The 26026-nt window shown below is 41.3% G+C and overlaps 1 protein-coding gene across 2 annotated transcripts in view; it reads left to right on the top strand.

The window, feature by feature from the left end:
• The window catches only part of ngly2 (N-glycanase 2), a 246308-nt gene that overhangs the window by 161533 nt on the left and 58749 nt on the right, over window positions 1-26026 (top strand). For both annotated transcript variants that reach the window (XM_087987132.1, XM_043689893.2), the window contains exon 9: window positions 10258-10379. In XM_087987132.1, the coding sequence (XP_087843258.1) occupies window positions 10258-10379 (122 nt within the window). The remainder of the gene's footprint in view (window positions 1-10257; window positions 10380-26026) is intronic.

The raw sequence follows: 26026 nt of genomic DNA on the forward strand, positions 1-26026 counted from the left end.
GTGAGATTGAAGAACTGATAGCTTGTGACTGGGCTCTCTGCTCAGCACAGCTCCCTATCATACCCTTCAACATATTTGGTCGCCAACAAAAAAGGATGCTTTCAGTGATTTTTTTAGAATTAAATTATTTTCTTACCTTTGGACCAGGAGCACCTTGCCCTGGTTGTCCTTTTTCACCCTTTACTCCAGGGTCTCCTCTGGCACCCTATGGTACAGGACAAGATATAAAAGAGATATGACATATCCCTTGTTAGCAGCTGTAATAATATTGTAGGCATCCCTGTCCAGTCCTATCTTTTCCAGAAATGGCAAATGAAACTGATAATGTTGCTACAACTGTTGTATTTTCATCACAAGTCTTGTCAATCATGTCACAATTACTAACTTTAGCTATTGATAATATTTTAATAAGGTTTAGCATATTGATATCTCAGGTTCACATGAACCTGCAGACACCAGAGCTTAGAAGAATTAGAGGGGTTCTATTTGAAACATGTAACTCTCTAACAGACTGGGGGAGACTGAGGGGTGACCTTATAGAGGTTTACAAAATTATGAGGGGCATGGATAGGATAAATAGACAAAGTCTTTTCCCTGGGGTTGGGGAGCCCAGAATTAGAGGGTATAGGTTCAGGGTGAGAGGGGATAGATATAAAAGAGACCTAAGGGGCAAATCTTTCACACAGAGGGTGGTATGTGTACGGAATGAGCTGCCAGAGGACGTGGTGGAGGCTGGTACAATTGCAACATTTGAAAGGCATTTGGGTGGGTATATGAATAGGAAGGGTTTGGTGGGATATGGGCTGGGTGCTGGCAGGTGGGACTAGATTGGGTTGGGATATCTGGTCGGCATGGATGGGTTGGACTGAAGGGTCTGTTTCCATGCTGTACATCTCTATGACTCTATGACTAAGTCACTGATTACATTCAAGTGAAAGCTAGATAATCTTTTCGATTTTAAAGGCATCAAGGCGTATGGGGAGAAAGTGAAAATATTGCATTAAGACAGAGAATCAGCTATGACTATGTTCAATAGCACTGCAGGCTTGAATTGCGTACTCCTGCCCTTAGTTTCTATGTTTCTATTTATAAAGTTCTGAGCCTAAACTTATGAACTTCAGGATAAGGTTTGGGATGTATCTGGTCATTTTAACCTGTTCATCACTAACATTTACTTTTCTAGTCAAAGAAATTCAAGTTGTTATCACTCACTCTCATGAGTTATCCATAATTCCCAAACAGCATTGTTTGCATCTTCTATATTCTCAATAGAATGGGGAGTAAAATGGATAGCTCTCGAAATCAGGCAAAAGGATCAAGTTGCTGATCATGCTAGAGAGAGTGAGAGCTTCTTTATGGCTACTGAAAGTTAACCTGTGCTATTCAAGCCACATTGCACATTTTGTCTGCCTGGAGTAAAGGCGAGAGTTGGCCACAGAATAACTGAAGCAGAAACGGAAGTTGGTGGAAAAGCTCAGCAGGTCTGGCAGCATCTGTGAAGAGAAATCAAAATTAATGTTTTGTGTCCAGTCACCCTTCCTCAGAACTGATGATGGCTAGGAAAATGTTGGTTTATATGCAGAAGATAAGATTGGGGAAGGGGTAAGGAGTAAACAAGCATGGCTGGTACACCATCAGTTGCGAGGAAAATCATTTTCTTGATTTTCTCAAGCATGTACCTTTGACTGCATTGTAGATATCCTCACCTCTGGTTCTCTCTTCTAGGTGTAAAAAGGAGAGAAGATCTTCTTTAATTGTTATGTCTTTAAAAACCATACACACAAAAACAATCAGCTGAGCTGTGTGGGAATAGAGCCCAAAGAGAGACAAGAATAGTTGGACAGACAAAGGAGTCGATAATGCTCTGGCTAGGAGGGTGAACAGCTGTTAATGGCGACTGTTTGTGGCTAACAATGAGTAGTATGTAATGGTAGACTGTGTGATAACAAGGCCTGAGGTTTGTGGCAACAGCTGAAGTTCTGCAAAATCACAAAAATGGCACAACAGGTCAGAGAACATTCCCCAAGTAATACTGTGCTCGAGACTTCATTGAAGCTGGGAGTGACAGGTCTCTCTAAATAAAGCTTTTCTAAATTAACTGTGCTATGCTAATGCATGAAGTAAGTTGCATAAAGTCCAGCATGAATGAGCATTGAGTGACATTGGTCAGATATTGTGATGGCCAGGTAATTGTTAGAACAGTGAAGGCTGGAGCTAAACATCAAGACACTATGGAATCCCAGACACAGCTGTTTTGTGGAAATTGCCTGGGAAATTGAAGAATCTAATGGGAAATTGCCCTGCATTTGGAACCCTCAGAAAGCATCTATCAAAGTTGGACAATTTGCAAGGCTCTGCCTCAGTTAAGCTAATAGTTACACAGGACATGTTAGAGAATTAAAATCCAAGTATAACTCCTCGGTATCTAGTCAACTGATCTCCAACTCAGTGCCAATCTAATTGTGATCCCTGAAAAGACGTCAGGGAATTTAAAAGGTGTGAGGATTCAGTACAGTAAAGGAGCAGATGTTCTGGGTTTTTTTAAACAGGACAAGGAATGATCGAAAAGACAGAGCTGGAGACAGGGCTGATTGCAAAATCCTAACGGTTTGAATTGGGAAAGCAGATCAGTAATTTATTGATACCTTTTAAGGGTTTACAAGAGCCAGTAGGTTAAACTGGTTATGGAGAGTGTTTAAACACTAGGATAGTGAGCTTAACCAGATCAGCCTCACTATCACTGAATTCACAACACATCAAAATTAAAACATTCAAAGGCCCTCAAAAGTGTCAGAGGACTAATATACTGGCAGGGAGATGTGCTAGAGCTGTTCAGGGGGATTCAAACTAATAAGGTGGGGTGGGGGGAGGTGGGATCCAGGGAAATAGTGAGGAAAGAAATCAATCTGAGACTGGTACAGTTGGGAAAGGGAGTGAATCAAACAGTCAGGGCAGGAAGGAACAAAGCAGGGGACAAGGCAGGACTGACAATTGCTATGATATCCCAGTCCCATGTTTCCTAACCATACCCTGAGTTCATCTGCCTTCCCTGTTAGGTGTCTTGCTTTGAAGTAAATTAAACTGCATTTACTTCAAAGCAAGACACCTAACAGGGAAGGCAGATGAACTCAGGGTATGGTTAGGAAACATGGGACTGGGATAGCATAGCAATTACAGAAATTGGCTCAGGGATGGACAGGACTGGTAGCTTAATGTTCCGGGATACAAATGCTCCAGGAAGGACAGAAAGGGTGGCAAGAGAAGAGGGGGTGTGGTGTTTTTGATAAGGGATAGCATGTTTTTTTTGGTTTTTTTTTTAATTCCACCACCAGGAAGATAGGAAAACACCCGGGTGGATCTCCTGTTTATTTTTTTTTAAATTTAACCCCCACACTACCACCTAAGTGCGGTAGTGCTTATTTTGTTTCCCCAGCACCCATGGTGTGTGTGTATACGTGTGAGACACAGTGAAAGACACAAAGTGCACGAATCTTTATTCAAATTCCACCACCAGGAAGATAGGAAAACACCCGAGTGGCCAGTGACAAACACTGCCCTTCTCATCAAAGGGCAGTGCTGTGTGATCAAAACAGTGAAGGGGAGGGGAGGGACTAAATCAAAATAGAGTTGGAGGGAGAAATGATGCACTCCACTCCCTGCGGCGCCCACCTCTCCCTGAACAACTCCAGGGTGTTGGTCGACACCGCGTGCTCCTTCTCCAAGGAGGGATAGCATTATAGTTGTACTTAGGGAGGATATTCCCAGAAATACATCCAATAAAACAAGGAATGATGCACAGTAAATCCAAGAATAGCTTTTAATTGAACAGATGCTTTTGACAAATAAATTTGACAAGCTGATTCAGAGATGCACTGAAGCATCTTTGCATTTGCCATCTTCTGGTAAAATGCAAGAAATCAGTCAGGTGGTGAAGTAATTGAAAGGGCAATGACTGTAGCCGCTAATTGTTCATTATTGTCAGGATAAAGATAAAATAATAACAGCAAACTAGAGCATGTCACTTGGTGCTTTCACTGTAGCAAGAAGGGAGGAATCTTTGTCTGAAGACATCTTGCAGCAACTACAGTGGGGCCTGCAGGGCTGTGAATGCTGCTCACCCTAGTTCAATGAATCCATCAACATGACAGACACAGCCCAAATGATTGTTTTTGTGTGTATGGTTTTTAAAGACATAACAATTAAAGAAGATCTTCTTTCCTTTTTACCCCTAAAAGAGAGAACAAGGGGTGAGAATATCTACAATGCAGTCGAAGGTACATGCTTGAGAAAATCAAGAAAATGGTTTTCCTCACAACTGATGGTGCCCAGCCATGCTTGAAGAAAATGTAGGTTTTGTTGTATTTTGTGCAAGCATTTTGCCTCATGGTATTATAATTGGACTATCAATCAAGAGAGCCAGGTAATGTTCTGGGGACCCAGGTTTGAATCCTGCCATCAAAGACAGTGGAATTTGAATTCAATTTTAAAAATCTGGAGTTAAGAGGTTAACAATGACAATTGCCAACTGTCAGAAAAAAATAATATCCTTTAGGGAGGGAAACTGCCATTCTAACCCAATACTTACTTTTATTCTTTTGTCAATTATCATTGTATAATCCAGCAGCAAGCATTAGCAAGTTATAGGCTTTTCTCATGTAATGAAAATTGTTGTTAAGATTGTAAATTTAATTTGAACATTAGCCCTTTGGCACCACTTGTTTAAACCCTGACTTGACAAGCTCAATGTTGCCTGCAATAAATTACTCCTCCATGCCGATCTGAAATGATGAATTTGAAGGAAGATTTACAAAGCAATGGAGTTGATATGGAAATAATTATGCAAAATGATATTGAGATGAAAGTCGGATCAAGAGACAGTGATTTTTGGGGAATTGAAAACAGGAAAATGCTCACTTCTATCATCCTGTACTTTTAAAATGAAAGCTTGCTTTGGCTCTGCATATCTGTGTGAGACAGATTTCTCCCAAATGAAGATAATAAAGTCCACATGTTGCCAACATCTGACAGATACTGATTTGATGGATTGTATGCAATTAGCAGACTCAAACTACAATCCAGACTTCAAGGCACTGGAAGATAATGTGAATCACAGGATATCACACTAAGACTTGCTGAGTAGAGGACAAAATAAATAATTATATATACTTATCTTTCGATTTACATAGCTCTGTTTTATTACACTTATGCACTCTGTATGGTGTGATCTGCCTGTATTGCATGCAAAACAAAACTTTTCACTGTACCTTGGTACATGTGACAATAGGATTAGCACTGCTGCCTCACAGCACCAGGGACCCGAGTTCAATTCCAGCCTCGGGTGACTATCTGTGTGGAGTTTGTACATTCTTCCCATGTCTGCGAGGGTTTCCTTTGGGTGCTCCGGTTTCCTCCCACAATCCAAAGATGTGCGGGTCAGGTGAATTTGGCCATGCTAAATTGCTCATAGTGTTAGGTGCATTAGTCAGAGGTAAATATAGGGAAGGGGAATGGGTCTGGGTGGGTTACTCTTCGGAGGATCGGTGTGGACTTGTTGGGCTGAAGGGTCTGTTTCCATACTGTAGGGAATCTAATCAAATCAGTAAAAATAAACTGTTTACTCTGTATTTTCTTTGGGGTAGATTCTGAGTTGCATTTCAATTCCAAAACATGATCTCATATTTTAAAAAGTATGGAGAACTCTGCTCTAACTCAAAAAAAAAGTTTAAACAAATACAGATTGGCCAATAATAAGAAAAATAAATTGGAGAAAAATAATTTGTGACAGGGAGTGTGTGTTAAAATCTGATGGTTATTGTCAATGATAAATCATAATAATATGTTTGTTTTAAAGTAATAGGGTGTTTAAAGTCAAAATACAAGTTTGTTTTATACACAATCTAACCCTGGCAACATCCTTGTAAATCTTTTCTGAACCCTTTCAAGTTTACAACATCTTTCCGATAGGAAGGAGACCAGAATTGCACACAATATTCCAATTGTGGCTTAACCAATGTCCTGAACAGCCGCAACATGACCTCCCAACTCCTGTACTCAATACTCTGACCATTAAAGGAAAGCATACCAAACGCCTTCTTCACTATCCTATCTACCTCCACTTTCAAGGAGCCAAGAACTTGCACTCCAAGGTCTCTTTGTTCAGCAATACTCCCTAGGACTTTACCATTAAGTGTATATGTCCTGCTAAGATTTGCTTTCCCAAGATGCAGCACTTCGCATCAAAGGCTGAGGGGTGAGGCCAGAACTAGAGGGCATAGGTTTAGGGTGAGAGGGGAAAGATATAAAAGAGACCTGAGGGACAACCTTTTTCACATAGAGGGTGGCACGTGTATGGAATGAGCTGCCAGAGGAAGTGGTGGAGGCTGGTACAATTGCAACATTTAAGAGGCATTTGGATGGGTACATGAATAGGAAGGGTTTAGAGGGATATGGGCCGGGTGATGGCAGGTGGGACTAGATTGGGTTGGGATATCTGGTCGGCATGGATGGGTTGGACCGAAGGGTCTGTTTCCATGTTATATACCTCTATGACACTATGACTCTATGACAATTGAAGTACTTATTTAGACACATCTCCAAAAATAAATTTTTGGTTGCAAACTCTACAAAATAATATACATATGGAGATCCATGTCTTGGTGTTGGAAGCAAATGAGCATTGTATCGCGTTTTAAGTAAATTTATTTTTCTTACATTTTAGCTATCCTGAGGTGAGTATTTGATATTGAGAGATAGGAGGGATTCTAATCATTATCTATAGGTATAAATCTAACTTCATAGAAATATCACAAGAGCAATTCACAATAGAACAAAATCTTCTTTTATTATAATGGGAAGCAACTTTGGACACTCTTGATGTTGGGGCTAGCTTTATTACAGTCTCTATACTGAGACTCATATTTCATTTCATTCCATGGTGAAGTGATTTGCTCCACGATAACCATTTTTATGTGTAAAACTCTGCTGTAAAAAAAATTTCACTATTGGAAATATGCTATTCCCACCACCACCAAAATCATTTTAACTATTTTGGCTTTGGTTTCAAATTGGATATTATAATTGTTTCTCCTTATCAAGGTGTTGTCTCCTTGATGTGGTCAGTGACCCCAATATCTTAGCTAGTGGCCAATTTTCAAATGTGTCTAGGCAATGAGTATTGGCAAGCTAATAGACAGCGACGGACATCATAGTCAAACCTGACTTTCTCTTCACTTAGAGTCATAGAGTTATAGAGATGTAGGAAAGCATTCATGAGTAGTTGATTTTCCCCCTTCCTAACTCAGGTACTTTGAAACCAGTTGCAGCATTTGTGGTAATGTCTATGAAATTGCCAAAAAATAAAAATGTAGAAGGCCATAAATTTAACAAATTCTTAAATGGAATACTGGTATATTATTATACTGGGTCTAATATCCAGAAATTAGTGCTGCTGTTGAAGGGATCATTTGTTGGTGACCATTCTCTGCCTGTGTGGTTGGACAGTGAACTCCATGAATCATGCTGCTCTCTATGTCACAGGTGGAGAGTTTCTGATCTCTGGTGGCTAGGAAGTTAGATGAATGTGTTATTGTCCATAAGGCTAATTGGTAAAGGATAGCACTGGAGCCAATATTTACTCATTATTTACATTTAACAAGAGTAAGTCACTCGGCTGTTTGAGTCTGCTTTGTCATTCAATACAATTATGGTTAATTCATTTATATCTCACCGTTTTAATCTTACTTCTACTGTAAAAATATTTAAAGAATCTGCATTCACTGCCTTCTAAGATTCAAACTGTCTGAGTGAAAAATTGTTTCCTTATTTCTGTTTAAATAGGTGACCCCTGATTTTTAAACCATGACCCCTAGTTCCAAATGCTCCCACAAGAGGAAACATCCTTTCCACATCCACCCAGTCCCCTCTGAATTTTATCTATTTAAATCAAGTCACCTCTGATTTTTGTAAACTCCAGAGGATACATACCAAGCCTGCAGGCCTTTATTCATCAGGCAGTCTACTCATTCTTTATAATTATTTACAGAGTAAACATTAAAAGTATACATCTCCTATCACAACGATACCACAGTTTCAATAAGCTACTAAATCTCAGAATTGTTATACCACAGGAGGCCATTCTACCCAGTGTGGCTGTGCCAGTCTCCAAAGGATCAGTTCACTTGTTATCACTCTATCTTCCCTCCGTGGTCCTGCATTTCCTTATTTTCAGATAAGATGTTTTGTTCTCAATTCTTCTGCCAATGCAAACAGTTTCCATATCTATTCTGGCCATACACTATAATTTTAAAAAATCACTACTAAATTCCCTATCAGCCTTCTCTTCCCCCAAGAAAACTGTCTCCAAGTTCCTTCTTTTTGTAATTATTATCTCTAATGCTTTCATATCTTTTCTAAAGTGCAATATTCACAACTGAAGCAACACTCCAATTGAAACCAGTATTCCAAAAAAAAACATAATTTCCTTACTTTTATATTCTTCACACTTATTAGTGAAGCCAGGATATTTGATGTTTTCTTAACCAATCGCTCACCTTTGTGGGCGGCACGGTGGCACAGTGGTTAGCACTGCTGCCTCACAGCACCACAGACTTGTTGGGCTGAAGGGCCTGTTTCCACACTGTAATGTAATCTAATCTAATTTTGTCCTGCCATCACCAATAATTTATCCATATTCAATTCCCGCCTCAGGCGACTGACTGTGTGGAGTTTGCACGTTCTCCCCGTGTCTGCGTGGGTTTCCTCCGGGTGCTCCGGTTTCCTCCCACAACCCAAAGATGTGCAGGTCAGGTGAACTGGCCATGCTAAATTGCCTGTAGTGTTAGGTAAGGGGTAAATGTAGGGGTATGGATGGGTTACGCTTCGGCGGGTCGGTGTGGACTTGTTGGGCTGAAGGGCCTGTTTCCACACTGTAATGTTTATCTAATCTAATCTTGTCCTGCCATCACCAATAATTTATCCATATTTACACTCAGGTCTCTTTGATCTTGAAGATCTTTTAGTATCTTTTATTTTACATTTTCACTGCATGTTGTTTGTACCAAAGTGTATACTAGCACACTTCTCTGCATTGAAATGAATTTGCTGTGTACCCACTTTTTTGTAGTCCTACACTGTCCTCCTTACAGCTTTCAATTCTCCAAAGTTTCATGTAGTCCACAGATTTTGAGATTATCCACTGCATATTAAAATGTAGATTATTAATAAAAACCAGAAAAATAAAGGTTCCAATGCCGACCACTGATGTTATGTCTTTAATCTGCCGTCTGTCCAATCTGGGTTGAGTTGTCTAAAAGTCAAATAATGATTATCTTCATTGGTCTCTTTGAGTTCAAAGAGGGTTCAGGATGATGTGCCTGACAGTCAGGCCTGGAATGAAGTCCCAAATGCTCCAGAGGTGTGTCTGAAGAAGTTGATTAGAAAATATTGTGCCTGGCGATGAGAGATTGGAAGTAAACTATCATTTGTAGCTGCTGCAGTGTAATTGATTGATTGCCAGTTTAACTGAAGGGAGAACCAAGAAGATAGACCTTTTACTAGGATTTGTGATTCTTCCCACTCATGTACATTTAATCATTTGTGTGTATCTGTTGTTACTTGTTTCCAGCTCACAAGTATTTATGAGTACTTGCACTGTATTATTAACTATTTGTGATGTTGACTATTATATCTTATGTGACTGGTTAGGATGTTAACATGATTGTTCATATTTATACCTGAAGTTTATCTGTATCATGAGTGTTATAGAAATTTATTTAGTCCTAGCTATAAAATTTGGCTGAGAGGGAAGTTTGTACTTGACAAACATAATGCAGAATATTCTAAATGTTGTCTTATCTGATTACCTGAAGATAAATGGTATGTTTTGGATCTCGGTAATATTAGTGATGTTATGCTAAAATTGCAACACACTCAAATATGAGGTTCAAAATGACTCAGGCAAAACTGATCAATTTTAGGCTGAGTAATTATGATGAACAAAATGATCATGGCTATGCAATTAGGTTAAAAGGATGCAAAAAACTATTATCGACCATTAAACTCACCATGCTTCCCCTTGGATACTGTTTATTCAAAACATTCTAGACAGGGAATTGCTGGAAATTACTAGAGAAAGCTGTTGCAAAAGCAGTACACTGTTGGCAATTTTTTAAGGTAACCTTTGCTTCAGTTTTCTGGCTCTGAAAAACTGCAGCACATGTTTTACAGAATTTGACATTGTGTATATGTTTTTTTTTCTAGGATACAGGTCATCACTGCACCCTTTTAAACTGCTGCAACTCTTCACTGGCGGGATATTTGACAAAAATTACAACAAGAAGTATCATCCTATTAAATTTGTTGTGCCATCCTCCACCAAGAAGGTAAAGAAAATCAGAGTATTTGTATTTAACTGTGAGGTCAGTGGCAGAACTAGAAATACTACTAACACAAACCTTGTAACCAAATGACCTTTCTGCTCTTTACTATTCTATATCTGTGCCGGCTCATTTTAATTCCTGCACCGAATTGGGAGTTTCCTCAAAAAATCTGCAGAGAATATGAGAAGTAAGACTTTGCCTGTGACAGTACTGGGACTGTATAGTAACATAGGTATCGGTCATCTCTCCAAATGGTATTGAAATAATTTCTAATTGCTGTGATTTCTTACTTCAGCTTTTCCCATTTCCAGTTCCATTCCTAGAACATGAGGGCATAGATTTAAACTGATTTGCAAAAGAAGCAAGGGTGATATGTTAAAAAAAAACTTTGTCACACACTGAGTAGTTAGGGTACAGAATACACTGCCTGGAAATGTGGTGAAGACAGGTCCAATTGAGGCATTCAAGAGGACATTGGATGATTATTTGGAAAGAAATAATGTGTAAGGACGTGGGGATACAATAGGAGGTCGGCACTGGGTAATGATGCTTGCTTAAACAGACGGTGCATTCATGATGAGCCAAATGGCCTCCTGGGCTATAACAATTTTGTGATTTATAAAAATGATATTAAGAGACTAGAAAAGGTGCAAAATGATTCACAAGCTTTATTTTTCTTTCTTCCTTTGTGTGATGTAAGTGTCGCTGGCGGGGCCTATGATTTGCCCATCAGTAATTGTCTCTGAACTGAGTGACTTGCAAAGCCATTTTTGAGGGCACTGAGGCATCACCCACATTTCTGTAGATTTGGAGTTCAGTGTGAGCCAGCCCAGGTAACGATGGTCGATTCCCTTCACTAAAGAACACTAGTAAACCACCTGCCACCCTGCTTCATCAACCCTATAAACATATTGTTCTTTTCCTTTCTTCCCAAAGTGAATTTGTCGCATTCCCTTCTTATAATAGTGAATCACACATTCCAATCACACATTTACCAGTGTCTGGGGAAAAATTTATCTTACTTAAAATTACTGATAGGATTTATTAATGACTACCCCGCACATCCAAGTCACTTGATCTGAAATGTTAAATCTGATTTCTTTCCACAGTTGCTGTCAGACCTGCTGAGCTTTTCCAGCAATTTGTGGTTCTGTTTCTGATTTACCGAATCTGCGCTTCTTTTGGTTTTTATCCCTCATATCCTAGTTTGTTTTCTTCCACAAGTGGAAACATCTTCTTCACATCTATGTTATCAAACTCATGCATAATTTTGTAGAGGATAATTTCCCACTTGTGGTATAATTTGGAGAGGCAGTGGCCCAAACTAATGTTCTGGGGACATGGGTTCAAATCCCACCAGAGCAACTGCTGAAATATGAACTTAATTAATACATTTCGAATATGAAAGCTATTCTCAGTGACAGTACTACAAAACTGTCATAAAAACACATCTGGTTTACTAGTGTTCTTTAGTGAAGGGAATCGACCATCGTTACCTGGGCTGGCTCACACTGAACTCCAAATCTACAGAAATGTGGGTGATGCCTCAGTGCCCTCAAAAATGGCTTTGCAAGTCACTCAATTCAGAGACAATTACTGATGGGCAAATCATAGGCCCCGCCAGCGACACTTACATCACACAAAGGAAGAAAGAAAAATAAAGCTTGTGAATCATTTTGCACCTTTTCTAGTCTCTTAATATCATTTTTATCATATGGAAACCAGAATTATTTATAGTACTCCAAGTGTGCCCTAACTAAAACTTTAAACAAGCCTAACACAACTTTGTTATTTTTCAATTCTCACAAATAAACCCGAGTATTTGTTTTATTATAAATTTATTAACCTGTGTTGCTACTTTTAAAGATATTTTCTTTCTAGATCTAGATCCCCTCACTCATCTAATCCACTTAGAATCTAATTTTCTGAAGAGTATGGTCTCCTTATTCTTCATATTATGCAGCATCTCATATATATCTCTGCTATAATGAAGCCAGGAGCAAGCCCAGGAGATGCCTTTGCTCAGCCTTGTGTCAGTGAGGACTGCAAATGCTGGTGATCAGAGTCAAGATAAATGGAAGGGATGTGGGGCTGGGGAGAACATAGCTAAGAGTGACCTGGGGGTTGCAGTGAGAGAGAGAGACTCACTGAGATCTTTGTAGAGAGAGGAGGAGAACTTCTTCGAGGTAGGCACCCTTGCAAGAGGATTCACAGTAAGGTTGATCTGCTGTGCTTTTCCAGCACCACTAATCTTGACTCTGATCTCCAGCATCTGCAGTCCTCACTTTCACCTGGTTGATTTTAACCATACTGCGAATCCTCTTGCTAGGAACAAAGAACAAAGAAAATTTACAGCCCAGGAACAGGCCCTTCGGCCCTCTAAGCCTGAGTTGATCCAAGTCGACTGTCTAAACCTGTCGCCCACTTCCTAAGCATCTGTATCACTCTGCTCCCCACCTACTCATGCATGTGTCCAGACGCATCTTAAATGAGTCTACCATACCTGCCTCTACCACCTCTGCTGGTAACGCATTCCAAATGTCCACCACATTTTGTGTGAAGTACTTGCCTCATGTATCCTCCGAAACTTTCCACTTCTTACCTTGAAAGTGTGACCTCTCGTTATTGAATCCCTCACTCTGGGAAAAAGCTTGTCTCTCTCCACCCTGTCTATATTCTTCATGATTTTGTAAACCTCAATCAGGTCCCCCCTCAATCTCCTTTTTTCTCATGAAAACAAACCTAACCTACTCAACTCTAGATCTAGATCCCCTCACTCATCTAATCCACTTAGAATCTAATTTTCTGAAGAGTATGGCCTCCTTATTCTTCATATTGTGCAGCATCTCATATATATATCTCTGCTATAATGAAGCCAGGAGCAAGCCCAGGAGATGCCTTTGCTCAGCCTTATGTCAGTGAGGACTGCAAATGCTGGTGATCAGAGTCAAGATAAATGGAAGGGATGCGGGACTGGGGAGAATGTAGCTAAGAGTGACCTGGGGGTTGCAGTGTGAGAGAGAGAGACTCACTGAGATCTTTGTAGAGAGAGGAGGAGAACTTCTTCGAGGTAGGCACCCTTGCACTTTCCATACCAAGCAACATCCTCGCAAACCTTCTCTGCACCTTCTCCAAAGCGTACACATCCTTTTGGAAATATAGCAACCAGAATTGTACACAGTATTCTAAATGCGGCCGAACCAATATCTTGTACAATTTTAACATGATTTGCCAGCTCTTATACTCAATACCCCGTCCGATGAAGGCAAGCACACTATATGCCTTCTTGACCACTTTATCCACCTGTGCAGCAACCTTCAGCGTACAATGGACCTGCACTCCAAGATCTCTCTGCTCATCAACTTTTCCCAAAGCTCTTCCGTTCATTGTATAATTCACTCTAGAATTAGTCTTGCCGAAATGCATCACCTCACATTTGTCTGGATTGAACTCCATCTGCCACTTTTCCACCCAACTCTCCAGTCTATCTATATCCTCCTGTATTCTTGACAATCCTTTATGCTTTCTGCTACTCCACTAGTCTTTGTGTCATCTGCAAACTTGCTGATCATACCAATAGTGCCCTCTTCCAGATCATTTATGTATATTACAAACAACAGTGGCTCCAACATTGATCCCTGTGGAACATCACTGGTCACCTTTCTCCATTTCGAGAAACTCCCTTTAACTACTACTCTCTGTCTCCTGTTGCTCAACCAGTTCTTTATCCACCTAGCTAGAACACCCTGCACACCATGTGACTTCACTTTCTCCATTAGTCTACCATGGGGAACCTGATCAAACACCTTACTAAAGTCCATGTATATGACATCAACAGCTCTTCCTTCATCTATCACCTTGGTCACTTCCTCAAAGAACTCTATTAAATTGATAAGGCACGATCTCCCCCGCACAAAACCATGTTGCCTATCATTGATAAGCACATTCTTTTCTAAATATAAATAGATCCTATCCCTCAGTACCCTCTCCAGCAACTTTCCCACCACCGACATCAGGCTCACTGGTCTGTCGTTACCTGGAATATCCCTACTACCGTTCTTGTACAGGGGGACAACATGAGCAACCTTCCAGTCCTCTGGCACCTCACCTGTATTTAAGGATTCCACAAAGATGTCTGTCAGGGCCCTAGCTATTTCCTCTCTCACCTCCCTCAGCAACCTGGGACAGATCCCATCCGGTCCTGGGGATTTGTCCACCTTAATAACCTCTAGCCTACCCAACACGTCTTCCCTACTTATGTCAATGTGATCCAGACTAATCAAACTTCTATCTCTAATCTCAAGATTCATTATGTTCCTCTCCTCAGTGAACACTTATGCAAAGTAATCATTCAGAATCTCACCCATTCTCTCAGGTTCGACACACAGCCTTCCTTCATTATCCTTTAGTGGACCAATCCTTTCTCTAGTTATTAGTTTCTCTAATACGAATAAAATGCTTTGGGATTCTGCTTAATTCTGCTTGCTAAAGCTATTTCATGACCCCTTTTAGCCCGCTTGATTCCTCATTTGAGACTTGTCCTACTCTTCCAGTATTCCTCCAGGGCCTATTCTGTTATTAGCTGCCTAGACCTTATATATGCTTCCCTTTTCCTCTTGGCTAGTCGTACAATTTCTCCTGTCATCCATTCCTATCCTTTACCTTCAACGGGATATGTCTATCCTGCACTATCTTCAACCTATCTTTGAAAGTCTCCCACATATCAAATGTGGACTTCCCTTCAAATAGCTGTGTCCAATCCACATTTCCCAGCTCCTGCCTAATTTTGATATAATTGGCCTTAGCCCAGTTTAGTACTCTTCCCTTAGGACCACTCTCATCTTTATCTACGAGTATTCTAAAACTTACAGAATTGTGGTCACTGTTCCCAAAGAAATCCCCCACCGTAACTTCTACCACCTGTCCTGGCTCATTCCCCAGTACCAAGTCCAATATGGACCCTTCCCTCATCGGACTATTGACATACTGCTCTAGAAAACTCTCCTGAACTGTTCTTACAAATTCTACCCCATCCAGACCTCTGACGCTAATTGTATCCCAGTCAATGTTGGGAAAATTAAAATCTTCCATCACCACTACCCTTTTGCCTCTACATCTTTCCATAATCTGTTTACCTATTTGTTCTTCTACCTCATGCTCACTGTTGGGAGGCATTAATACAGCCCCAACAATGTAACTGCACCCTTCTTATTTCTCAGCTCCACCCATAATGCCTCACTACCCAAGACCGCCATAGTGTCCTCTTTTAGCACAGCCGTAATATCATCCCTGATCAGCAATGCAACTTGGCCTCCCCTTATACTTTCCTGCCTGTCATGTCTGAAGCGTCTATATCCTGGAACTTTTAGTTGTCAAACATGCCCTTCCTTCAACCAAGTCTCTGTGATTGCAATAACGTCATACTCCCAGGCACCAACCAAGCCCTAAGCTCATCTGCCTTACACACTATACTCCTTGCATTAAAATAGATGCATTTCAGGCCACCAGTTCTTTTGCGTTCATCTGCTTTCTGCCTACTCTTTCCTTTATTAATACTATCTTCATGATTCTTACAGTCTCCAGTCTCCACCTCGCTGCCTACTTGTTTTCTCTTCTGGTTCCCAGCCCCCTACCACATTAGTTTAAAATCTCCCCAACAGCAGTAGCAAAAACTCCCCCAAGGACATTGGTTCCCATCTGGTTCAGATGTAGACCATCCATTTTGTAATAGTCCCACCTTCCCCAGAACCGGTCCGAAGATCACTACCTTTGAGGTCCTCCTCTTTAGCACCTCTTTCCTTGTTCAAGAAGGGGAGTAGGGATAACCCTAGTAACTATAGGCCGGTGAGTCTCACTTCTGTTGTGGGCAAAGTCTTAGAGAGAATTGTAAGGGATAGGATTTATGAACATCTGGATAGGAATAATGTGATCAAGGATAGTCAGCATGGTTTTGTGAAGGGCAGGTCGTGCCTCACAAACCTTATTGAATTCTTTGAGAAGGTGACTAAGGAGGTAGACGAGGGTAAAGTGGTAGATGTGGAGTATATGGATTTTAGTAAGGCGTTTGATAAGGTTCCCCATAGTAGGCTACTTAAACAAATACGGAGGTATGGCATTGAGGGTGAGTTGGAGGTTTGGATTAGGAATTGGCTGGCTGGAAGAAGACAGAGGGTAGTAGTTGATGGTAAAGGTTCATCTTGGAGTGCTGTTACTAGCGGTGTTCCGCAAGGATCTGTTTTGGGACCATTGCTGTTTGTCATTTTTATAAATGACCTGGAGGAGGGGCTAGATGGTTGGGTGAGCAAGTTTGCGGATGATACGAAAGTCGGAGGAGTTGTTGACAGTGAGGAAGGATGTGGCAGGTTACAGCGGGATATAGATAAGCTGCAGAACTGGGCAGAAAGGTGGCAAATGGAGTTCAATGTAGCTAAGTGTGAGGTGATTCACTTTGGTAAGAGTAACAAAAAGATGGGGTACTGGGCTAATGGTCGGATACTTGGTAGTGTGGATGAGCAGAGGGATCTTGGTATCCATGTACACAGATCTTTGAAAGTTGCCACCCAGGTAAATAGTGCAGTGAAGAAGGCATATGGCGTACTGGCTTTTATTGGTAGAGGAATTGAGTTCCGGAGTCCTGAGATCATGTTGCAGTTGTATAAGACTCTGGTGCGGCCGCATCTGGAGTATTGTGTGCAGTTTTGGTCGCCATACTATAGGAAGGATGTGGAGGCACTGGAATGGGTGCAGAGGAGGTTTACCAGGATGTTGCCTGGTATGGTAGGAAGATCATATGAGGAAAGGCTGAGGCACTTGGGGTTGTTTTCATTGGAGAAAAGAAGGTTTAGGGGTGACTTGATAGAGGTGTACAAGATGATTAGGGGTTTAGATAGGGTTGACCGTGAGAACCTTTTTCCACGTATGGAGTCAGCTATTACGAGGGGGCATAGCTTTAAATTAAGGGGTGGTAGGTATAGGACAGATGTTAGGGGTAGGTTCTTTACTCAGCGAGTCGTGAGTTCATGGAATGCCCTGCCAGTAGCAGTGGTGGACTCTCCCTCTTTATGGGCATTTAAGCAGGCATTGGATAGGCATATGGAGGATAGTGGGCTAGTGTAGGTTAGGTGGGCTTGGATCAGCGCAACATCGAGAGCCAAAGGGCCTGTACTGCGCTGTACTGAACTGGCTGTTCTGGCTGAACTGGCTGTTCACCCACCTCTTTTAGAATGCTCTGCAGCTGATTGGTGACATCCCTGGCCCGAGCACCTGGGAGGCAACATACCATCCCGGAGTCCCGTTTTTGGCCACAGAACCGCCTATCTACTCCCCTCACAATAGAATCACCTCTGAGTATGACCCTAAGAGTCTTTTTCCCTCCCTTCTGAACAGCAGTGCCTGCCATGATGCCATGATCTTGACAACTGCTGCCCTCTCCTGGTGAGCCATCTCCCCTAACAGTATCCAAACCGGTCTACCTGTTTTGGAGGGAGATGACTGCAGGGGACACCTGCACTGCCTTCCTACACTTTTTCTGCCTTTTGGTCACCCATTCACTGTCTCCCTCAGCAATTCTAACCTGCGATGTGACCAGTTCACTAACCGTGCTATCCACGACCTCCTCAGCATCGCGGATGCTCCACAGTGAGTCCATCTGCAGCTCCAGAGCCGTCATGCTGTCAAACAAGAGCTGCAACTGGACACACTTCATGCAAGTGTAAGAGTCAGGAACGTCAGACACGTTCCTAAGTTCCCACATCAAGCAAGAGGCACATGCCACGGATCTGAGGTCCTCTGCCATTGTAAGCTTAGCTTTATATGAACTAACTAAAACCAAACAATGTACTTAAATATATGAGAAAAGAAAGATAAAGAAAAAATAAAAGTCTTTTTCTTCCGGTTAGAGGAGGGGTGGGGGGGGGGGTGTGGGGGGGAAGGGAGATACTACATGTGTAGTATCTTGGGTTTAGTCACTGCCCAAATATAAATTAAGCCCTTACCTTCCTGGCAGCCCTCGCTTCACTCCACATTCTCTCTTCGCCGCTCTGTAAAAATGGAGGCCCGACTCCCGAGGTAAGTCCCTTTTTTTAAAGTGGGAAGACTTATCCTTCCCGGCAGCCCTCGCTTCACTCCACCTTCTCTCCTTGCCGCTCTGTAAAAATGGAGCTGGGTTGGCATGATGGCTCAGTGGATAGCACTGCTGCCCCACAGCGCCAGGTCCCGGGTTCAATTCTTCAAAGGATGCCTACTTTGAAGAAGTTTTCCTTCTCTCTCAACGAAGATCTCAGTGAGTTTCTCTCTCTCTCACACTGCCACCCCCAGATCACTCTTAGCTGCCTTCTCTCCAGCCCCACCCCCCCTCCCATTTACCTCTCCATCCTGGAGGCTCCCAGCCTCATTCCTGATGAAAAGCTCCTGCCCAAAACTTCGATTTTCCTGCTCCTCGGATGCTGCCTGACCTGCTGTGCTTTTCCAGCACCACTCTAATCTTGATTCAGCCTTGTGTCAGCCCTAATCCACCTATCTGTTGATCAGTACTGAGAGAACAGTGTTAAGTGCATAATGTTGCGATATCACAGCAAAGTCTGAGGCCCAGTATTGAATGAGCATAAGGAGGGGAGGAGTAAGTGGGTGCTGAGTTCTTTGTGTTAATCTGTACACTGCGTAAACTTATCTCCCAGCATTCAAGAAATCTAAACCATCTTTTTAACTATATGCAGCAATTAAGGATAATTTGCTCTGTATTGAATTTTTCCATGCATGTCTTAGGGGAGAACAAATGCAAATTGATTTAGATGCAAGTTGAACAGTGTGTTGGGTGGCAGCAATGCTGCATAATTAGCATTTAGAATACTTGATTTAAGATACAAGTATATAACAATTAGACAGCTTGTCACTGATGCAGCCTCCATGTTGAGAACCTATTGGACTCCAGGTGAAACATTAGGATAGTTTGAGGCTGAAGATGGAATTTACTTCAGGGAAGTTAAATAATCTTCATGGCTGTCCAAAAAAGTGCTCCTCTGGATAAATCTTCTTATTGATCTAACTTCCTCTGTAGAAAGTGCAGAAAAGCCTGATTGGAGACTGATGGTGTGGCAGTAATGAGGAGTCATTATTAAGGGGTTCGGGCTGAGAGAGCACTGCAATGTTCAGGGGCCAGGCATAAAGGAGTTCTTCACTATCATAGTGAGTGTTGGAAGGCTGCTGCACTGTCAGGCAAGTGGTACTGAGGGATTTTTATAATGTCAGAAGTTAAATATTAATCTAGATCTACATGGTTGGAGATGCAGCTTGGAAGGAATATTGCATTAACAAGAGGGGCAGAATGAGGTAGTGCTGCACTGCACTTAGGGCCAGGACTAAGGGAGCATTTCACTATCAAATAGGTAGCAGATGGATATCTGTTGGAAGTATTGCTATGTCAGATAGTTCAAGTGAGGGAGCACTACACAATCAGAATGGCTGTGTGAAGGGACTGTTGCCACCATACTATCCTACCTGTTCTCAATCACCATTTCTTCCCCTACACTCTTTCTCTACTACTTCCCACCTTCTTTCTTCCTTCCCCAAGTGGATACTTTGGTGTTATGATCTTATTTGATTTTATTATTGGGCAAGTCAGATCCTATACATGAGCCTGGCTTGATCGATCATATTTTTCTTTGTCTTGGTTTTAATGAAGTGGTGTCTCACTGAAACATAACTGAATGTTGCAAATTTTGCTTTAAAAATAAAGTAGAACTTGATGAACAAAAGAAATGAAGACAAAATAAAAGAAATCAAAGACTTAAAATCATAGTTAAAGTCAAAATACTGTCAAGCAGTATTAATCCCAAAATACTGCTTTATTTAAGTAATCTCATCAGGGTTCTTTCCCAACAATTCTAGTGGTTAACATTAACTCTTCCAAAGTGACCTTATGACAAAAACTTAATATGTCTACCCATTTAAACTATCAACAGAAACCAAATGTCTCTGGATTGAATCTTGCTTTTTTTTTGGCTAAATCCAAATTGCATTGAGTCTTTTGAAGGTATGCAACTATGAAGCCTCACGGGTTTTCTCTCTGTACCTTACCAAACTCACCACACTAACAACCTACCCTGCCAAATGGCATACTTCACATTCAGTTCTGGCCCAATCTTACCATGCACTATTCCCAGAACAACTCAGCACTCAATAGATATCCTGGAATTCACCGGCATCCCTACAGCCCGAGACATCTTTAACAGCCCATTGTGCTGTCAGTCCACAGTTGCCCTGCACAGTTCCTGACATGACAGACATAAGGAAATCTGCACCACGCTGTGTAGGCAGGACACCTAAGATCCTGCTGAACAAAATGGTGCAGAGACAGAATTTCCTCTTAAACCAGGATCAGCAGAGGACCACAACACCAGACCATGCCAGCCTCTTCTGAGGTTACCACCAGGATTAAAGCAATCTCTGCTATCTGCTGAATTCTGTGCAATAGAATTATAGAGTCTCTACAGTGTGGAAGCAGCCTATTCAGTCCATTGAGTCAATACTGACCCTTTGAAGAGCATCCATTCCATACTTCCCTTGAATTCGACCCCGAGCCCCTGGCACTGTGAGGCAGCAGCGCTAACCACGAGCCACATTTAAATCATGCAGTTTACGTCATGTTAGTAAATTGTATACCTGTAAAATTGAGTAACTGGAACATTAGCAGTCTGGTTGAGTCAAGTAATTATTAGATTTACAGTTCAAAAATGAGCCTGCCCACATTCACCTCACACTTCTTCCACAATTTCATCCACTTGAAGTGGCTTAGAAGCATCATAAAAAGTGTTGTAATTTTCTAACACTTCACACTGCTGTCTTTGCTACTTTTCACTTTAATGTGTACATAACTTCTTGTGTCAAACAAATTTCAGGCCTTTTTTCTCTTCAGCCACTCTTATCCCTGACTGCATTAGAGTGCACCAACATTTGATGTGTGATTTCATGATCTTATATTCACTTCAGTTATCCCCTTCCCCTTTGAAGGATTTCTAGCCCTCCTTTATAGTTGTTTGTTTGTTAAGCTATTTAAGGTCACTTTTGGTGATTATGAGTGTACTCAGTCAAGCTATATAATATATATATATATATAGATAGATATTAAAAATGTAGGTATGGGCAATTAACATTTTTAAATGGATTTCAACTCAACGCTATCAATAACAATATTTCCTCCTTTTAAATTTGGAATACTACTTACAGTTCTGGGTATCACATCTTAGAACAGCTTGGCATTGGAATGTGTGCAGTGGGGTTCATACACATGTTATCAGGGCTCCAAGGATTACATTAAGAGCTGCAGTTACATAAAGTAGGTTTGGATTGCCTGGAACAGAAGATAAAGGGCGATTGGGTTCGCATTTAATTTTGACAGAAATTGCTTAGGTAGTCAGAACATTTCCCGTAGGTTGAGCCATCTGAGACTAGAGGACAGAATCTTAAAATCAGAGCCAGACTATTTGGGAGAGATTCAGGACACAATTCTTCACTGAAAGGATCTCACAAATGTCGAACTCTCTCCCACAAGTAACAGTAGATATTAGTTTCATTAAAAATTTTAAATCTGTTATATATAGATTTTTCTAGCCAGGGATACTAAGGGATATGGAGCCAAGCTGTATAAACTAAGTAGGATTTATAATTATGAATGGCAGAAAGACTGAATGGCTTCTTCCTATTCATCTGTTATTAATTCCCGCATATATTATATGAGTTATGGAATTAATATAGCACAGAAGGCCATGTCCATTCTGACTCTGCAAGAACAATTCAGCTGGTTCCATTTTCACCTCTTACCTTGCATCTCTGAAAATTTGATTTCTTTTGAAATATTCTTCAATTCCGTTTGGAAATCCATGATTAATTTTGCTTCCAACACACTCTTTTACATTGTATACTAGATCATAATCACTCAATGAATAAAGAAGTGGTCCCCTTTGTCATTGGTTCTTTAAACCAGAGCCCTCTAGTTCTCAATCACAGCAATTTCTCTGAGTTGATTACTGATGATTTTGAACACTTTTAGCAAACTCCTTCTCAACCTACCCTAAGGATAATAACCTCAGCTACTCTAATCTTTCCACATAACTTAAGTCCCTCATCCCTTCAACTGTTCTTGTAAATCTTCTTTGCCTTCATCAATCTCATCTTATCATTCCTCCAAGATGGTACTCAGAATTAGATACAGTGCTCTAGTTGAGGCTGAACTATTACTTTATAAAAGCTCTTCTTAACTTTCTAGTTTTTATAATCCAAGCATATGTGATATATTTTGACACAGGACTCTGTATGTCTCTTCAGTCTGTTCCCATCATCGATGATTCCTGCACATATACCCATAGCTCTTTCTGTTCCTGCATCTACTTCAGAATCAAATCATTTATTTCTAATTGATTCTACTCATTGTTCCCAACAAAATGCATCACTGCATTTCTGCATTAAATTTTATTTGTCATGTGTCCACCCATTCTACCAGCCTGTCTGTGACCTATCCAAGTCTATCTCTGTCCTCCTCACAGTTGACAATGCTTCCAACTTTTGTGCCATCTGCAAATTTTGGATTAATGCTCTTTACATACGAGGCAAAGTCATTAATATAAACTAAGGCCTGCAGAACCACACTGTATATGTCCATCCAGTGCAAATCAACTGTTTATCACTACTCTGTTTCCTATCATTCAACCAGTTAAAAATCCATGCTGCTGTGTTCCCTTTCATTGCTGGATTTCACTTTTGCTGTCTGGTCTATAAGTCCACAACCTGTTAGTTGTTTAATTGTCAAACACCATTCATGAATGGATGTGGCAGGACTGCAGGGCTTAGACTTTTTTTTTGTAGGATTGCTTATTGTGTGCTGCTTCCACTGTTTGACATGTGAAGAGTTTGATACTGCACCTTTATCAGGATGATGGCTCATTGTTGTTGGTCCTGGCATGCCCTCTTACACTCTTCATTGAATCAGGGTTAGTCCCTGAGCTTGATGCTGGACGTGACAGGCTTACAGATGTGGTTGTACACAATTTTGCTGCAGCCAATGGTCTACAGCACCACATGAATGCCTGGTTTTGATTTGTTCGATGTATTCAAAATCTGTTCCATCGAGCATGCTAGTTGTGCCACACAACACAATGTTGGCTATCCTCAATATGAGGACAAGACTTTGTCTCCACTATCCATTTCCTCAATGAAAATGCTAGAGGAGCATATCAGTGTAAAAGCCTCAAGCATTTGCATTCATCTTCAGCCAGAAGTGGCAATTAGTAATCCATCTCAGCCTCCTTTTGAGGTCCTGAGCATCACAGATGCCAGTCCTCAGCCAATTCATTTCACATCATATGATATCAAGAAATATCTGAAGATATTTCAATCCTGCAAGAGCCATGGGGCCCTAACAGCAAAACTTGTGCTTCAGAATTAACAGCACTGCTAACTAAGACTTACCAGTTCAGCTACACCACTGGCATTTACCCAGCAATGTGGAAATTACCCTGCTAAGTCCTGTTCACAGAAAGCAAGATAAATCCAACCTGGCTAATTCTGCCCTGTAAGTCTATTCTCAATCATTAGCAAAATGTTTGAAGGATCATCAACAGTCTATCAAGCGGTACTTGTTCAGCAATCATCCGTTCCCTGATGGTCTGTCTTTACTAAAGAATATACTGCTGAAGTCTCAGCGAAAGAAGAGATAGTTAATTCGTCAAATAGGCTAAAAAAATTGAATTGGAATTTACTTATGCCCATTTATAGGATGTAAGAATCAGTAGCCTGGCCAATGGTAATTACTATTGAGAAGATGGTGGTACTGAACTGCTGCAGTCCTTGGCTATAGCTGTATCCACAGTTATGAGGGGATTGGAGTTCCTGGATATTGACCGAGATACAACGAAGAAATGCCATAGTGTTCCAAAATAGGGTGGTATGCAGCTTGAATGAGATCTTGCAGGTGGTGATGCTGCAATGCATCTGCTGCCCTTATCCTTCTTGAGGGTTATGATCATAGGTTTGGAAGGTACTCCAGTGCAATTTGTAGATGGTATGTGCTACTATATATATATATATGGTGGTATATGTGGTGGAGTGACTGAATGAGTAAGCTGTTCAATAGGGTACCATTTGAGCAGGAGAAAGTGAGGACTGCAGATGCTGGAGATCAGAGCTGAAAATGTGTTGCTGGAAAAGCGCAGCAGATCAGGCAGCATCCAAGGTACAGGAGAATCGACGTTTCAGGCATAAGCCCTTCTTCAGGAATGAGGAAAGTGTGTCCAGCAGGCTAAGATAAAAGGTAGGGAGGAGGGACTTGGGGGAGGGGCATTGGAAATGCGATAGGTGGAGGGAGGTCAAGGTGAGGGTGATAGGCCGGAGTGGGGTGGGGGCGGAGAGATCAGGAAGAAGATTGCAGGTTAGGAAGGCGGTGCTGAGTTCGAGGGCCATTTGAGCAGGCTGTTCTTTCCTGAAGAATTTTGATCTTCTTGATTGTTGTTGGAGCTACATGCATCCAGGCATTTGGAGAGTACTCCATCACACTTCTGACATGTGCCATGTAGACAGTGGTCAAACTTTGAGGAATCAGGAGGTCAGCTACTCATTGCAGAATTCCCAGCCTCTGACCTGTCATTGTCACCACAGTATTTATATATCTGGCCCAGTTCAGTTTGTGGTCAATGGTAACCTCCAGAATGCTGATAGTGGGAGATTCAGTGATGGTAATGTATCAGATATCAAAGGGAGATGGTTTTGTGCTCTCTTGCTGCTGATGTTCATTGCCTGGCACAAATGTTGCCACTTACCAGCCTGAGCATGCATATTGTCCAGCTCCTGCTGATATACAAATGACTTCAGTCCTTGTGGAATTACATTTTTTTTAACTGGTCCATAGAGCTGCTCTCTCATTATGGAGAGACAACTGGTGATGGTTTAACCTGAAGGTCACTACCATTCAGATCAGTGGAGAGGTTGAGAAGGAGAATGCTTCATGGTAACTTCAGCCAGTGTGTGAAGAGAGCCCTTGCTGTTAGTTTCACTCTGCATCACAAACCAGCTGTCTAGCCAACTGAGAATAGTGCTGAATGTTTTGCCATTGTCAGCAAGCTTCTCCACTTATGACCTCTGACCATATGATGGGGGCAAGATCATTGAAGAAGCATCTGCTGATGGTTAGAACTAGGACACTAGCCTCAGGAACTTCAGTAGTGATGTTCTGGGACTGTGTTGATTGACCTTTAAGAACCACAATTATCCACCTTAAGTAGGGCTGTAACCAGTGGAGAATTATTCCTGATTCCTGCTAACTCCAGTTTTGCTCGACATCCTTAATGCCACATGGAGTGAATTGCTCACAAACTTATTTTAAGAGCAGTCATTCTTACCTCACTTCTGGAATTCAAGTCATTTATCAATCTTTGAAAAATCCTTCCAAAAACGAAAATCAACTTACACAGTACTTACAAAATATTTCAAGTTGAGCAGTGTTGAAGAATTACTTGCACTCATCTCCATCAGGAGAAGCTGAAAAACTCTACACTGCTTATATGGAAAATGCTTAAGGCTGAACTCTACTTTTCCTTAGAGGAGATTAATATTTTCAATATTTCATTTGATAAATTCTGTTTGTTCTGGTGCCTAAGATATTG

Source organism: Chiloscyllium plagiosum, unplaced genomic scaffold, assembly GCF_037043375.1.
Source record: "Chiloscyllium plagiosum isolate Xiang-an unplaced genomic scaffold, Cpla_swu_hap1 HiC_scaffold_5, whole genome shotgun sequence".
In the NCBI taxonomy this organism is placed as follows: domain Eukaryota; kingdom Metazoa; phylum Chordata; class Chondrichthyes; order Orectolobiformes; family Hemiscylliidae; genus Chiloscyllium; species Chiloscyllium plagiosum.